Source organism: Harmonia axyridis, chromosome 6, assembly GCF_914767665.1.
Source record: "Harmonia axyridis chromosome 6, icHarAxyr1.1, whole genome shotgun sequence".
In the NCBI taxonomy this organism is placed as follows: Eukaryota; Metazoa; Arthropoda; class Insecta; order Coleoptera; family Coccinellidae; genus Harmonia; species Harmonia axyridis.
Window position 1 is genome coordinate 28,051,836 of NC_059506.1, and position 18,637 is coordinate 28,070,472.

At 34.1% G+C, this 18,637-nt stretch overlaps 1 protein-coding gene across 2 annotated transcripts; it reads left to right on the forward strand.

The window, feature by feature from the left end:
- The first annotated feature begins 133 nt into the window (after positions 1-133).
- Positions 134-18,229, forward strand: LOC123682849 (solute carrier family 25 member 36-A). Of its 2 annotated transcripts, XM_045621650.1 has the most exons (5): positions 134-704; positions 13,546-13,736; positions 13,791-13,883; positions 16,334-16,593; positions 16,935-18,229. In XM_045621650.1, exons 1-5 carry the CDS (start codon positions 664-666, stop codon positions 17,373-17,375), a joined length of 1,026 nt encoding a protein of 341 aa, XP_045477606.1. In that variant the 5' UTR covers positions 134-663; the 3' UTR covers positions 17,376-18,229. The 2 variants fall into 2 exon arrangements, with proteins under 2 accessions (XP_045477606.1, XP_045477605.1); XM_045621649.1 differs by having other exon boundaries at positions 143-704; positions 13,546-13,883.
- The last annotated feature ends 408 nt before the right edge of the window (positions 18,230-18,637 follow it).

Sequence of the window (18,637 nt, forward strand, 5' to 3'; positions counted from 1 at the left end):
GTTGTGATCTTCAAAGTAGAATCAGTTCCTATTTGATCATAGTGCGTTCAGCGTTGTGACTTATGATATTGCGAAAGAACGTTGCTTGTAAAGAGTATTGCAAAATTCAACATGATGATTTATTTTTACATCTACTTCGGCTGAGGCAGTTGAAATATCACAGGTCACATTTACGAGTGAACATCGATCTCATTGACTTTATTTATATTTCATAGAATAGTATTGAGTTATTTAACCTCTGAAACTTTGAATACTTGAAGAAAAAACAAAATTAGCTCTCATTGGAGCTAATTTTGAATTTAGGACAAAAATACCGGGTAAACAAGACCACGTGACCGTGGCATGTCTGGCGCTTCTGACAAGGAGGGGACTCCAGCGAAAATCGACTCTATGATCAAAACAAACAGGATCCCACATTAAAGTTGTTCAGTTCAGTGATACGAGCGTTCAGTCACGTTCACACAATTTTCTCCTGAAAGAAAGTGTCTTATATTTCCCGAAATTCTTAATTCAGGGTGTAGAAGATCAAGGAGAACAGTGAAATGTAAATAGTAGATTTGTGAACATGTAACTCAGTAGTTGAAGTGATCGTGTCATTACAAATTTGCGATGTCAGTGTAATTTCCGATAACGTCCTGATAGTGTTTTATATTCCCAGGGATTATGTCCCAGAGGGAATCAGTTATTCATCTAGTCGCTGGGGGGTATGTATTTTCCATAGTATTGTAATTTCCATTCATAATCCCAAAACCGCATCATCTGAACTGAACCTACCAGTGAACTCCGTTACGTATTATTATGTAATGATAATTCAAATTCATAGTGCTTATTTATTTGCTTGCGTACTATATACTTACGTGGGTGAATTCTCTGAATATAGTTTATTTTCAAACAACGTGCATGGACGTTGTACCCCCTGCCTGAAAAACCATTCCTATTAGAATTTATCTATGATTTATATTGACATAGATGATAAATCTTCATTATCAGCCTATTATAAACTAAAATAGGTGGAGGCATTAAAAGTTTTTAGTGAAAATGAAACGCAATTACAACATGTAATTTACAATTGTCTGTAGTGTAAATTGTTAAATTTTAATTTCATTTGATTTGATTTAAAAATCTATAATAATTCTGATTTCTGATACGCAATTTTCACGATATTATCTAGGCACAGAACATAGTAATTGAAACTAACAACTTAACTTGTTTACAAATAGAAAATATTTTTTTTAAAGAACTACACGTGGTATTGTAATTGAATCATGCTATAAACATTCAACCTCGTTGATTGTGTGGAAAATAAGTTTCATTGTAAAATTTAAATTGACCATATGTTTTGTTTATTTATGTTCGGCACTTGCATAAACTTAGGTTAATAAGCTGTCATCGTTTAAATTCTATATTAAGTATTTGTTTATAAAACTTTTCTACATAAAGTGATTATGCTTGAAAGAAATACTAACTGGGGCAAGCAATAATGGTTAGATATTATACAAGTGGTGCTTAACAATTAAAACCTATCCTTTCTAGGGTTTTGGTTTCTTTAAAATTTTGTGTAATTACCTCTTATGTGGTCTTTTTAGGCTGTATAATTATGCCCTAATGTCAGTTACACAATAGTGAAGATTACCAAAATTTTTATTCATTGAAGAGTAGATGTCAAAAACCGAAGTCAGAATATTACTTATTGATATAAAATATTTAATATTACTTATTGATATAAAATATTTAAACCCAAATTCTTCTATCTGATTCTTTTACTATGATTCACGTATTTGCGTGCTTCTGCAGCTGCATTATTTCATAATCAATATTTCTATTGCATGACCAAGGTCGATGAAAACCCATCTAAATCTTCACGTAGATATGAAAAACATTAAATTGAATATAGGAATAAATTTAGCGTGACTCTGAAATAATATTTCCTCTAATATTTCTATTTTAGACGTTTTATATATAACAAATGCTTGGTTGAAAAGTGGATATCATCCAGCTTACTTTGATTTTGATCGTGCAAGACAAACATTAACTTTGTATGGTGGAGGTTTCATCATTTTAGGGGATGTATCCATAATACTGTTTGTTCTCTAAAGGTTTTACTCGATGTTAAACATTTATCGTTATTTTAATAAGATCTCATCTGTGTTATGATTCTATTTGTACCCCTGATAGAATATTTGGATGATATTGAGTATGATTTCAAATTGCCATATAATGCATCTGATCAGGCATGTTTAAAGATTTCGCATTCGAAGTTTTCCTGTGTGGCTCTAGTTCAGAACCAAACCCTATCTTCCTAGAACAATAACCTACTAGAAGACACTTGAACCGAATGAAAGAACGAATTGGTCGCATGACCTGCAATTTTCGCCGATCTAACTACGTCAGATTTTTACCCGCTTGGTACAAGGATTCTGATGGCAGTTTTTTCTTAGTCTTAGTCATTTATAGTTCTTCAGAAATAGCTGTGAATGGGAATACTTCTTTCAAACGGGAATAAAGATTTCCAAATTATTTTATTACTTGAATACATTTAATGAATTGAAGGAAATAATTAAATTGTAAGGTTTCAGAAGATAACCTTTCCCTGTTTGAACTGAGATAAATTGTTCATTATTTGAGAGGAAACCATAAAGTTCGGCATTACGCATTGTAGCTCTTCAGTTGATTGGAAATTCTGGAAAAACCCGATTGCTTTTCTTATGTGGTTTGGTCTTTCATTAGGTAAATAGTGGTTTGGTATCTATTCAATGATGCTGAAAGGTACTTAATCTTCAGGATTTTCGATACTACACTTACTCAGTTGATTATACGAAGTTAATGTAATCAGAAAACTACGGTTATTTCAATGTTTTCTATTGAAGAAAGTTTGTTGATTGAAGTCGACCCTTTTTTGATTATAGCCGTTTTACTTCCTAGTCTACCTGAATTTTTGATGACTTTTCAGAATCTGCGGCTTAAAACTGCTTTGAAAAATATAGGGTGTCCCATTTGTAAAAATATCAACTCTCCTCTATATCTTTTGAACGATAATTAATTTCTATGATCTGTTATGAGTATCTTATAAACAATAAAAATTACTAGAATAAAAACGTTTAAGAATTTTTTGAATAACTGGGAACAGAAACCAAGATATAGCGAAATTTTTGGAACAGTAATTTTTTAGATACGCCCTGTAACTTGAGAACAAATCTAGATATCTATGATCTGATTTCTGATATCTCATTATTTCGAAAAAAGAGATCGGGGGCCCTTGAAGATTTTCTCACTAAGTCTTATAGTTTTCTATAGTTTCAGTGAGCATTGAATTTGGGACACCTTGTAAAATATCGAGAAGCATTGAATGTACTTAGATAACAAAATATATGAATTAAATTATTATTCTACTTCCTATGAAAAATAAGTACACATATCGAAATTATATTAACCTCCAATGAAATCTGGAAATTAATAACTTTAACAATGGAAACACAGATTTCGTTATTTCCATATTTCGTATTAAATAACGATAATTTTCTTGAAATTCTTTATATTATGGATTGTACTGTATAATATCGGCTTATCAGCAGTTCATTCCTTATCTATTTCACTATAAAGAAATAGGAAGCCCGGAAAAACATTGAAAAACTTTGGGAACGATTGGTCATTCCTTCAAATGAAAGGGCCCAAAACAGAGCCTTGTGTAACCTCATTGCACTGGACGTAAATAAAAAACTGATAATACAAACATGGATATTTTCCTCATGTATGCTTCCATTATTTCCTTGATAATTTATTGATAATCATAACATTATTATATTGTTATCATCGTCGACGTTTAAAAAGACTGTCGTAAAAACAAGCGAATGCGAAATTCCTAACGTTCAAGGTCAACGCGAGAAAAACAACTGAATAAAATCGGTTTTGCAACGGTCCCACGCCTCCTGTGATTTTGATTTTCGTAAATAAATACGCAGCGCATACGGATACTGTTAGAACAGGTTTCACGATGGTGTTTGAGCGCTCGTTCCCCGAACAGAGATAGTGTTAGTAAATATTTAACAATAATATCATGCTTCGTGTGAAATAACAAGCTTTTCGAACCATTAGAACCATAGAAAATTCAAGAAGAATGTCGAACAAAAAATTACCCCATATTTCTGTGACCACAAAACCGACGAAGTTGAAATTTTGGTTGTAGATATATAAAATAGTAAGGCCTGGCTCCGTTCAAAATTTCAGGCTGTTCACATGATCCAATAATAATTACACAAGAGCCCCAACCAATTGATGTTTTGATTGGTTGAACATTTCACATCACGTGATTTCGCTTCCTATAATCTTTTTTTACATTGATATTTTTGAATTTTTTCGTCTCGTGTCGAGATATTTTGCTCTGAAGTAGGAAATAATAAACCACAGTTTGAAATTTGCAGGGTTTTTTCATTTTAAACTATTGGCCTCAAGATAAGTTTACGTAGTAAAGAGGGCGCTGGTTCAATTACAGTGAACGAATGAACTAGACCTACTTATACCCGATGATCTCAAAAGGTTGCAATGTTGAAGGTTATTCCATAATATTGCACGTACTTGAGTTACAATTTCACTTGTCTGGACAGATGGATTATTCGATAAATTATATAATTGATGATTTGATTGAGTTTGAGGGTGTGGAGTAGGATGGTCTACGTTAATACGTATAGTCTTATATGCCTAATCTATGGATAGTGATTCTTCAATTAATTTAAAGACTCATCAACTTTTGCCTCTAAAAGTCTAATCAATATATGGGGTTTTGCCGAGGGTTTTGCAATAGGAATGATACAATTGAAAATTATTATATTGCCAACATTGTATATTCTTTTTTGACATTTCTTATGTCATTTGTGTTCAGGTTATGTCATTCAAATATGGAAAGATATAATGCTTAGAATTTCCTTAATTGTGAATATACATATATATATATGTATATAGAGAGAAATTTGAGAATTTTTTTCTGGCCATAGTTTAAAGCTGATTTATTACCATATTGAAAATTGTTTTGCTCTTCAATTGTGGGAGAAATCGCGGGTTCAGCTAGCTTAACGTTGAGCTGACAGAACCAAAAAGCTAATTGCGAGGCGAATTGGTTTTTTATGGATAGTCTGATCTAGTAGAACCCATGATATGTTCTAAAAACTGGGGTGCAATAAGATTCGTATTAGGTAATATATCAGCAGTAGAGCCTAAAATTATTGTCCGAGTAGATTAGTTCTGAGAATTTCTTTACAGTTGGGTTCTGCTAGCTGAACGGTAAAGCTAGCAGAACCTAGATTTTTTTTTAAAAACGCTTAAATCAAGGAGTTTGGTAGTGGGTTCAAATGTGAGTAGTAGTGGGTTCTTCATGACTGGATTATTAGAAAATATAACAAAAAACTATTATTCCAGTGATTTTGAGTGTTCGAAAAATGGAAAGCTGGCAACATTGTCCTTGGTGCACATGCTCTATTGTAGTGGTGTATCAATGGCTCCATTATGTTGGTATTATTTTGTATTGTGATGAATTTTTTTCTGAGTTTTTGCATTCTTTCCAATATTGGTTCTATTTCCGTTGTCTGATATAAAAGCTGATTGGATGGGTTGTTGAGGAGGTTGTTAGGATGTCTTAGTTTTGTAATCTTTCGTAAGCAAGCTCTTTCCACTACTTCAATTGTTTTCAGAGCTGTTCTTATTGAATTTGAGAATATTTTATGTCCATAGTACAATAAAAGTCTGCATATCATTTGGTATATCGTTTACTAGCTATTTTATGCAGATTTCCATGTTTTTATAGGTAAGAGATCTAAAGTGCCCACCTCATGTGATAGCTTCTTCTGGGATTTTAAGAGTGCTCTGAACGAGGCTCTGAAGTTGTAAATCTTTATGCCCAGGTATTTGCATGAATCTGCTGGAGTAATTGTGTCACTTCCAAGCTTTATTGTATTGGGAGAGTTGGCGTTGATTTTATGATTGAAAATGATGAGTTTCGATTTTGTTGGGTTGATTTGTATTCTCCAACGTTGCGAATAAATCTTTCGTCCTTTTTTTTTTAGCCTACAATTATGGTTTACAGAACCCACGATTTCTCTCACAATTGAAAGCAAACAATTTTTTATTTTGGTAATAAATTAGCCTAAAAGTAAGGCCAGGAAAAAATCGAAAAGCCCAAAGTGGTTTTGCTATCTTTATGGGGGTTCTATGTAGAGTGTTTGTTGACGTTTCCAATCTGTGCAATCATAGAAATATAGTACGACCTAGACAAGGTATAAATGGTTTGTATACGATCGTAACCGTACAATAAGTACATGTAGGTAGTAATTTATTCAGCTTCGGCACAGGACAGCCGACGCATTTAGAAAACGCCCAGCTATTTATAGAACGTCAAACATCGGCGAAGCGAACCCGCAGTGGTAGATTGAGCTTTCTCGTTTCGAGAGCAAGCAGCGCTCTTGGAGATAACATTCCGAAAACTCGGCGGGAGCCAGTGTAGTACCGCTGATCGGCTGAACACTAACTCTCCTTTATTTCACTAAAACGGTAATTGATTTCTATCATGGCTAGCTACATAAACTAAAAAATTATAATTCATGTTTCTTTTTGATAGAAATAAAAAAATGTATTCCTTTGTTATTTTGTTTTTCGAAAACGTTTCATTTTATCGACGATAATCAAGAGTACCTTTTTTTTTAGCTTCAATGTTCAAGCTATCCAAATTTGTATTTTCTACTCCTTATCATACAGGGCGTTGAAAATGCAAGTATTAAAATGTACAACCTAGTCCGCCCCTGGTAAACTAATAGAGCTTAATTGAAGGGTAGTATTTAAAGAGGTCCTCACCACTGTTCTTTATATCAAATTTTCTTTGAATTATATTAAGTAGTTTGAAATTTATTTCACTAAAATGGATTTCCAGTGACGTGATTTAGGAGTATGTAGGGAGGACCGCTAAGAAAAAAATGATGGGAATTTGTCATCTTATTTTTTATGTTTTATCTGAATTCGAGAGATTTCTCTCATTTTTCCGAACACCCTGTATATTAACATCAATTCTTATTGAGTGAAAGCGTGTTGATGAAACGTTTAAAAATTCAAGGATTAATCCTGCAGACGACATGATTTCTACGCTACTGCATTAAAATTTACTGTTAGAAAGTATCGATTTTCGAAGTTCAAATCACCCATTAATCGTTATCTGTATTAAAAACTTTGGCAGAAGATAGCTGCACTCATTCTGAACATTTTTTTCCTTTGAACATGGGTCCAATTTTTTTTCGTTTAGAAGTTACAAATATTTAAAGAGAAATTGTCGAATTCAGAAATATGTTTGAGCTACGAACATTGTATCAAACTTCTTCAACAATAAGAAATACAAATTATGGCGAATGAAAATAAAATGCATTGAGATAATAAAAATTGTTCGATATGTGAATTGGATGCAAGCCTCACATCGATGAAGTAAAAATTCCGTTACTCAGCGTATCAAATTTGGTTCGTTTCTTATTTGGTTTGCTACGTCTTGAATTCTATCAAATAATTGTTGATAAGTTGTGATTTCAACGTGATAAACAAGCTGCTTCATATGTGCCCTAAAAAAATTACTGACGGATTAAGATCCGGCGATCGAGATGGCCATGGCTCAGATCCCACTTAACCTTTCCATTCGTTCGGGAAATTTTCATTTAACCAAGCAATTTCTTATCTCTTAGTGCACCATCGTGCTTATATCACACTTTTTCAACAATGATGAACTCAAGCGTCAAGATCATCATAAAGTCAAAAAGTTTGTGCCCAAAAAACTTGTATACAAACCTGCATTCAAACGATTTTTATACCGACATCAAATCATTGTTGAGAATCCCACCCCAAACGTTGGTAATCGTATTGATTCAATTACATATGGATTTTATACAGTGAACATACATGTTTATTATGATTGTTGTTGATACAGTCCTTAGCAAAACAAGCCTCGTCGGATGGCATGACAAGCAAAATAAATCTATTATTTTGTGCATGTTGTCGAAGTAATCATCGATAAAATTATAACCACTGTGGGACATCGCCAGAATATAAAGCTTGTATACATTTAGTCTATGAAATGGATAAAAAAATTCTCTTTTTAAGACACGCCATTCAAAATTTGTTGATAAATGAAGATTAGTAGCTACACGCAGAACACTAATCGAAGAGTTGTCCAAGGACAATATTACATTTTCTTTATTTTTTTTCTTCATTCAATTCAGTTGGCTGAATGACCTATAGGGCAAATTTCAATGAGTATTCCATTAGAATACTTACATTCAAACACAATATCTGCATACTTTTGAGTTGTAAAAGAATGCATTTTTTTAAAACGTACATCAAGTGTCAGATGAATGATTAAAATAACACAAGGTGTCATATCAACCGATATTTTCTTTTGTCAACCTACATTTAATTAAAAAATGAAATAGATATTTATACAAACAATGGCAAAAGACATGGAAATTCTTCCAAGAGATTTAGAACGATCGAGTGTCTGAATGAGCCCTCTGTGTTATAGATCATTTTTTCTAATTCACTTAATTTTTATTGAAATTAATTAATTTCCATAAATATTGTACAGCATGAAATCTGTGTGAAACTGAGATATTCCCGCACGTTTTTGTTCTAACTTCTACAATGTATGGAAGAATGAACGGATTTGTCACAGGATAATTTTTTTTAAATTCTTGTAACTTCTAAACGAATTGGAACTATGTTCATAGAAAATAAATTGAGCTAAGCTATCAAAGCTCAAACTTTCATAGAAATTGTAAAACACCCTGTATAAGTGAACTAACAATAAATAACGCTGAATAGTTAACATATCAGTGAACATGACCAACACAATAAAAGGAATAACAGTACTGAAACAATTACAAGGATTCCGCAAATTTTACACAATGTTTTATCATTGACTCTTATCTTGCAAAACATTGCAACGCACTCAAACGATAAAATGACTGGAAGACTTCCAGGGATTTGAAGCCTGAATTCATCCGTACATTAATGGTCAAAATCAACTCAATCGTTTCAGAGGAATTGATAATGTATATCATTTCTTTTCTCATTAGTAATTCGTTCTAAAATAATAGTGATAATAACTTCTCCCCAAAGTAAATGCTATACATTTATATATTGCAGAAGATCGATGTCAATAACAATAGATTCAAACCGTTTATCTAGAACATATGTACTTCTTATTCAAAAATTTAATTTCTTGGAGCCTTTTCGCCAAATTTCCACTAATTTGTATGTCCAAGGGAATAACTTCTCCCCAAAGTAAATGATATACATTTATATATTGCAGAAGATTGATGTCAATAACAATAGTATCAAACCCGAGGGGGTAATCACTCCGTGAAAAAGATACACCGATTTCGGAAATCATGAAGATTTCGGGGGATTTCGGAGGATTTCGAGGGATTTCGGAGGGATTTCGGATGATTTCGGGGATTTCGGAGAATTTCGGGGATTTCGGAGGATTTCGGGCGATTTTGGATGATTTCTTTATTAAAAATACGTGAATAATCGTTTAATGTCTGTGTTTTGATAAATGAACTTAATTTCACGGCATTCAGACAATTTTTCAATTCAGAAAAATTACATCCTCGAGCGGGACTCGAACCCAGAACCTCCCAACTCAAACTCGAACTAGTTATTCGGAGGTTGTGGTTCGAGTCCCGCTGGAGGAGGTACTTTTTTTCCAAATTTAAAAATTGTTTGAATGCCGTAAAATTAATTTTATTTATAAAAAAATATTGCATCTTTGGAAATGTTGAACAGATAATACAAAATTTTAGATTTTCAACTCCTAACAAAAACAATATTATAGCAAATGCTCTATTTGTCAAATTGGTAATTTTGATAATTCGTAAATTTCATAGCAATATTTGAATCACCACCGAGATCCCAACAAATAACTGATAACTATTTCAAATTTCAGTTCTCAGTATGTTTTCAGCATAGAAAATGACCACAAAATATTTCCGAGGAATTCATAATTCGTCTTTGAGCATATTTTTTTCCTGTTTTTTATTGTTGTGAATGAATTATTTCATATATTAGCATATTCTTACCATCTTATAGACGTTCACTGTGTTTTGAGAAGATTTTATATTCATTCGCGATTTTCACGAGATACCTCTATCCTGGATAAATCAAATTTTTCGAACTTTTTCCAATTTCAAAAGTTCATAAAAAAAGAATGTTAGATGTGACAACTTTGAATGATACCGCATATTAAAGCAAAAATTTATGCTCTTTTTGAAAATCTAAACAATTCATTTCGATTCATTTCAAATTCGAAATACAAAGTAATATTTTTAACCTGAACACTTTAAATGGGATATTGAAGTAATTAATATCTCTGACTCAACCTCGGTATGTGTCAATAACATCCCAAATTTCTATAAATTCCACCGACAAGTTTGGTTATTATTTTGATTTCATTATTTCCATGAATATGAAAATCCCCATGTGCTTTCCAAGGAAAGACAGAAATTGATTTTTTTCCGTCGATCCGTACTCACGTAGCCCTACTCTACCTCTTATATTTATTCAATTCTTTTTTTTTTTAATAAGAGTATGTACAATTACTTCCGGGACACCCTGTATATTCAGCTCGACCCCGATCTCCTTTGTATCGTCAAATTCAATGACCGCTTAGTTTCGAAATCCAAAACAATTTCTTCATCAGCATCTCTATCAGAGCTCATTGAAATCATAAATTCCAAATTTGCCTTTTTCCTCGTCTACACACTCTTCCAAATACTTCCACTTGATTAACTCAAGAAAAGAAAATCGTGCTAAAACTGTTACCTAACCTCTGAATATGTAACATAACAAACGTCAGTGCCTTAGCCACTGCGCACACTCCATTGATTGCGAGAAATGTGATTTCGACGGCGCGGCGATTGCGAGATTTCGGTAGCGATTTCGGGATTTCGACAGCGATTTCGTGATTTCGGTAGCGATTTCGGGATTTCGGAGGTGATTTCGGGATTTCGGAGGTGATTTCGGGATTTCGGAGATGATTTCGTGATTTCGGTGGCGATTTCGGGATTTCGGATGATGATTTCGGGATTTCGTGTTTCAGAATTACATCGATTTCGGAAGTGGTTACCCCCTCGATCAAACCGTTCATCTAGAAGCGTATGTACTTCTTATTCAAAAATTTTATTTCTTGGAGCCTTTTCGCCAAATTTCAACTAATTTGTATGTCCAAGGGAACATAATCAAATGAGATCTGAAAAATCACAAACCTAGTTATTTCGTGTGAAAAGATAATCTAAAGCCAAGCAGCGCTGGGCGATATCAGTACTTGAACGGGTGATCGCTTCTCAGCTAATTCATAGGTGTGAAATTTTCAAGGTGGATTGGTGTAAATAGTCAAATGAAAATGAGTGCAGATTTGACTTTGCTCGATTGGACTCTAAATTATTATGGTAATCGATTTACAGAAAATTGATATGTTTATCAGAAACCGGAGGCAAAGTGTGACGCCAATCTAACTACCTCAAAGTGCAGTTCTAAATATCGTAACTACTTGGTTTAAAATTAGCACCCGTTGAAAATTACACACCAACGTAAGTAACTTCTGGGCATAATAAGAGTGAATGTTAAAATTGATACGTGAAAGCATATAAGTAACGGTTTGTTTACATTCTAGTGCCAAAGTTTCCTCTTATTCCAATCAGATTTGACGAAAACACAATGTGGTTCTAATCTGGTCATAATACCTTTGCCGTGACTCCAGAACGGAAGATTTCCTATTCGAAATAATCTTGGTCAACAACAAACTGAAAATTGTTAACCTCTTAAGTTCCCAACACAATTATAATTGAGTCGTGTTTAGTTGGCTTTGGATAATTGTTTACGGCTCATTATAGATCAAAAATACACGCTCGACCGAAAATATTGTAAGTGAAAGTGTGGAAGAAGACCCAAATTTCGGCACGCACAACATTTGGGCCTCTCTTACGGCACGTTATGGTGTATTTTCCATCTGGATTTTCATCTCTATCCTTATAAGGTACAGTTGACGCAATAACTAAAGCCAGCTGACCATTGGGTGCTTGAAAATCCCTATTCGAAATAATCTCGGACAACAACAAATTGAAAATCGTTAACCTCTTAGGTTCTCAATGCAATAATAATTGAGTGGTCGTATTAGTTGGCTTTACTGCTCATTATAGATTAAAAATACACGCTCGATCGAAAATATTGCTACTGTAAGTAGAGTAAAAGTGTGGAAGAAGATCCAAATTTCGGCGCGCACAACATTTGGGCCTCTCTTACGGTACGTTATGGCGTATTTTTCATGTGGATTTTCATCTCCATGCTTATAAAGTTCTGTTGACACAATAACAGGCCAAGTGAAAAGTTCCCGGTTCAAACAAAATTCGATTTTATTATTCCACATAGTTGCCTTCGTGGGCGATACAGCGATTATAGCAATCTTCCAACTTTTCGATATAATTTTTGTAGTACTATTTGTCTTTCGCTTCAAAATGGGCCTCAGTTTCGGCGATTACATCTTCATTGGCGCCAAATTTCTTCCCAGCGAGCATTCTTTTGAGGTCGCTGGGGGCCAGATCTGGCGAATACGGTGGATGCAGGAGCAATTCGAAGCCAAATTCATGCAATTTTGCCATTGTTTTCATTGATTTTGGACACGGCGCATTGTCTTGATGAAACAGCACCTTTTTCTCTTCAAATGGGGCCGTTTTTTAACTATTTCATCCTTCATCCAAATAACGCTGTATAATAATCGCTGTTGATGGTCTGGCCCCTTTAGAGGTAATCTATGAATATTATATCTTGCGCATCTCAGAATACTGATGACATAACCTTGCCAGCTGACTGTTGTGTTTTTCCTCGCTTTGAATTCTGTTCATCGAGTGCAGTCCACTCAGCTGACTGTCGATTGGACTCCGGAGTGAAATGATGGTCCCATGTTTCATCAATTTTCAAAAATTCAAGTTTATTGCACTTAAACAGTTTCAAACACTGCCCAGAATCACGCAATAAATTCCTGAATTATGTCTGACGAAATCGATTCAACAGCACCAGAATTAAGAGAAATGCGATTAAAGTTGCAAATCATTTCACTTTATCTTAATCATATAGTATATAGTATTGGCAATTGACGCGTGTTGAAATTTGATAGGATCGGAAGTCAGTGTAGACAACCACAAAACGAAAAATATTACTGAGAACAATGCTGTAATGGGATCATTATAGCACTGTTTTTAGTATTGTAATGAACTCATTACGATACTGAAATAGAGAAATAATGTTAAATTTCAATATTTCTACCCCAAACATCCGCAGTGAAAAAACTGAAACCATATGAAATATTCCCCCAAGTTTTCCCCAGAGTGTCCAAAAATTCCCCAAACGTTTGGGGAAAAATATCCCAACATGTCAACCCTGGCTCCAAACCGAACCACTTTTGAGCACTAATACTAACGATGCTGAAACAAATCATCATCCAAACGTTTCATTCGCCCCTTCTTTTTTCAGCGTTGGAGGCACCGTCGGCGCCATAGTCACCTGCCCCCTGGAGGTGGTCAAGACCCGTCAGCAATCCTCCCAGAACTGCTTCCGTTTCATCGGAGAACTGCCTCCCATAGCCCAGGACCCGGTTCCCGGAAACAAGACAACATGCCGCACCCTCCCCAGCCCGAACGGGAACAGCGGCGGCTACCAGAGGCGTAGGTTCTGGACCACCGCCCCTCATTGTCGTCCTCAAGTTGTGGCTCTTTCAGGTTACGCGCCACCGCAGCCGACGCACGTGCCCTCTATCGCGCAATGCATTAAACTCATCGTCCAGCACGAGGGACCAATGGCGCTCTTCAAAGGTAACTCGATTTTAGACGCGAGAGAGAGGAATGACTCCAGCTTTGGAGTGAGGTGCATGAGGTTTACCTCAGCTGACTTGGGGTATAACATAGAGTAATTAACATACATAGAGGGAGTATACGCAATTTTTACATGTTCCTAACATGGTTAGATTACGTTGTCGGATTTTGATATATTTTCAAATTCACAATTTTACTATATCGTTATGAATGTATATTATATTGAATGAAATATTTTTATTTGAGCGATTCCCGATTAAATATGCAAATTTGAATATTTGGAATCCGATATTTTTCCTAATTGTCGAATTTACAATGAGAAGAATATTTATTATTTTCTGTATCTTCCTGCTGAAATCCAAGGTTTGGCAACTTTTGCTCTCCTAGTGTCATCGGCTGTTTCACGTCGTATGGCGCGCTTGAAGTTTGTTTTCTAAATTTCTGATATATTTAGGTATTTATTTCAATATATTTTGAGTTAATATGAAACATTGATTCACTATGGGACATAAGAAGTGCGTTTTTTGTGGAGAACTCGCCAATTGAGTGAAATATCGTATCACTGATATGTTTTCATTTCCGCGCGCTTCATGTCAAATTTGATAGTTCATGTTGGGGACAAAATTTGCTTACCTACTGAAAATGACATATGCTCCCTCTATCTATGTTTATTACTCTAAAGTGTAGAACGTCTATTCCATTCAATATCCAGTTTCTCTTCGATGCTCAATCTTAAAAAGTTCTTATATTTCTGAACCCAATCCATTGTGTCAATCAAATAACAATTACAATACTTGTGGCAAAGCTATGTGTAAAGCAAAGGGAATTTAAGTCAATTTGGATGTAGCATTACCAGTTCACGTTGAACCAATATAGGCCTATAGTCTCTGGAGATAATTCTCAAATGCTATTGGTCGGTCCAAGGTCAAACACTTCAGGAATAAAGAGCTGTGCCGGATTGCTGACGTAGTAGGTTCATACAGTGGCAAACATTACACTTTAAGACTTGATAAAATAATTAAATTACACATTTTCATCTCAAAACCAATCTTCAATAATACTAATGTAACAAATTAAGGAATGTGCTGGAACCGAATTGATGCTACGCATATATGTTTTTCAAAAAACCAAAAATCCAATATAATGGAGGTCTGTTCAGCATATGAATTAAGTGCTGTTCAACCTGAGTAGACCCAGATAAGTTGGTATTACTGATATTTTGCCACTGGCTTATCAAATATTTGAGAAGTAACCTAAACATAACTGGAGAGATATTGGTGGAGTATACTTGTACAATGTATGTGAACCCTACTATGCTACACACTTGTGTTTATATAGTTATCAGATAAATCATTCAATACAATAATGCAAGATCTGCATTAAAAATCCGGAGATAATACAAAACTTGAATCTAAGGATAGAGATTGTGCATATCTTTGGCAGAGTTCTTTTAATATGGAAAAATTCTTCTAAAAGTGGACAGTTTGAATTTGTTTTTTTTTTTCAATATGAATCGATTAATTGTTCGATAAAAGTCATTGAATTGGAGAAACATCTTATCATTTATTTGTGTCAAAAACTTATCAGCTTGATTCAAAAAACAACATTATCGTTTTTGTTATTTTGTGAACTGCTTTATTTAGGAATTGAAAACAATTAAATGAAGCTTCTCATGATAGTAGCGTTATCAAACAGCTGTAATAAAGATATTCTTAACGACTTAACGAGTTCAAATCGTGCCTAATCAAATTGTATCATTTCAAGTTTGATAATACAACCGCTCATTAATAATTTTCACCTGATGAATGTTATGGAATACATTAATCTTTAAATGGACAACAATTAAGAAACTGGTACTGCTATATAATTCAATAATTGGGTTTTCATTAGATACTACGATGTTAAAAAAGTTATTGAAACACCTTCAAAGTGAACCACTTCCAAAGTAATATATTTAGTCTAAACAATATTCCAATGATCAATTTTGTTGGATAGTATTTACTGCATTTTCAGTCAAAAGTTTGTTCATGCTGCAGTTCTTATCAATAAGAATTTTTTTATGAATTATGCAACATTTACAGCACTTCGGCACACAATTTCGTATGCTTTGAAATATTTGAAACATAGTTGTTATTTTTGTTACACATTTTTAGCCTCTGTAAAATTAGAGTAACACACTTGAGGTAAAATTACAAAGTGATTTTTAACAATCTAAATACCACATGATTAAATTTCTTGCTTGAATAAAGAGGACAACTTGATGATAACAGAATTTTGACAATTTCTCTACACTGTTATCGGTCAATATATTTTTCGAATTTCTCTTGAAACCTAAAAAGTAGTTGTAAAAGTGCACAGTCCTTCCACAAAATACACGATTGCATCAACAAGCAACAGTAGCGCCATCTAACGAAATTGTAAATAGCTTGAACGCTTCTCTTCTCTTGCAGGCCTTGGTCCGAACTTGGTAGGCGTGGCCCCATCACGTGCCATATATTTTGCCACCTACTCCCAATCGAAACAGCTCTGGAACAAGGTCCTCCCACCCGATTCTCCAATCGTCCATGTTTGCTCAGCCTCCTGCGCTGGCTTCATGGCAAGCACACTAACTAATCCCATATGGTTTGTGAAGACGAGGCTTCAGCTGGACCTGAACAAGCATAGTAACATAACTGCCTTTGAGTGTGTACGCAGGATATACGCCAAATCGGTGAGTTCCAAGTAATATATTATCTTTCTTCGATAAAAATCACATCCTTCGAGCATCATGTGTATCGGAGGCTTCAAGGCCTCTTCTAGCATTGTATAAAGATGATATATTACGATATTGACGTTCATCAGCGCCATCTAGAAAGGAAAAGCCACATTGATCAACCCATCTATTGTGATTTGAAATATGTGATGGATCGAAAAATGAACTGAATTTGAACGCAGAAATGATTTCATTGTACCAATCACCAAAAAAATATTATGTTAAATTTGTCATCCATCTCCATTGTAGCACTTATCATTTATTTCTTCAATTCAAATTGATTTCTGATATCTTTCTAGGGTATTCTGGGATTCTACAAAGGCATAACCGCTTCTTACGTGGGAATTTCAGAAACTGTAATCCACTTTGTGATATACGAAGCCATCAAGGCCGAGCTGATAAAACATAGGACGACAGGCCTGGATGAAAGGTGTTCCAAAGACTTTTTCGAATTTATGATTGCCGGAGCGATCTCAAAAACTGTAGCCTCATGCATAGCTTATCCACACGAGGTAGCTAGAACAAGATTAAGGGAGGAAGGTAACAAATACACGGGATTCTGGCAAACTGTGGGGCTGGTCTTCAAGGAAGAAGGCTTAAGAGGAGTGTACAGGGGACTCACAACCCAACTAGTCAGGCAGATACCTAACACTGCTATCATGATGGCTACTTATGAGGCTGTTGTATATATTTTAACTGCTAGGTTCGGAACAGATTTTTATGATAAGGATGACGATTGAGTTTTGATACAGCTGTAGCAGGAATGGCACGCAACTGTATCGGATGAACAAAGAATTTTTTTTTCAAACAAGAAAGTAGTCACATTTTCAAATATACTGCTTTGGTGATATTCATAATACATAATTAGATCATTCATTTCGATCGAGAAATAGATAAGGTGTACTTTGGGTTTATTATTTTAACTAATATGAAATATGGCCGTTTTTGTTTTTTATTTGAAGGAAAGTGAGATATAACGAATTTCTGTGGCTTCGACATGATTAATAGTCACAGTTTAAGGCTTAGTGATCAAACATATATTAAAGTTCCTTAGATATGATGTAAGGATATATGAAAAAAAAATCTTATATACTTGTTTGTTTTAACACTTGGAATCAGCAGCACTCAATAGTAATTGTTAAATTCCTGTTCATAAATCAGTTTATAGTCGTCTAGTTTGTTACATTCCCTCATGCTAAACTTTTTCCGACCATTTTAGGAATCTGCTGAAAATTGATAGTAGATGCAACAGATATGATAAAATATAAGTTCAAATTTGAAGAGAACTCTAGGTCTAATGTGATAAGTATTTGTATATGTTGTAAATTAATTATTTTTTAGTATATATTGAATGTTTTCATTGATATTCTGTTATTTAAGTGTCAAATATATGTTGGGATTATTGTTTTCTAATTGAAAATTTCTATGATTTACATTTGTTTGAAAATGATAGTAAGTTTGCTTATACTGCAGGATTTCTTCGTTGATTTTTGATAATCTTTTGATCTTTTCCTGTTTGTTTTTCTTTGAAATGTATATTTTTGTTCGATAGATATGTATTAAAACGAATCCTATAATAAACTTTGAAATCGTTGGAGTGTCTTTTACTACTTTGAAATTTCCAGTTTTGGACTAAATATCAATTGCGGAATTGTTGGAAAAAGGAGAAATGTAGGAAAAAATACATATCAGAATGAATTGAAATATTATGAAAAAATAGTTTTTGAAAGGCATAATGAGAGATGTAAATGAAGAAAAACTAAAGAGCATTGACGTGAAGTCTGGAGCTAGCTATGTGGGCTTCTTCAAATTTGAATTAATATAATTTATAATGTTGATTTTTGCTTCATTATATTTAATTAACTCTTCAGAAGTCTAAACTTCCTGGGCTGCGTCATGCTATGTAAACAACGAGGTGATGCTTTAGTGCATTTTTCATTTTTTTGGAACAATTTTTTAAAGAACAAAAAATTATGTAAATATATGGTAAATAAAATAGTAC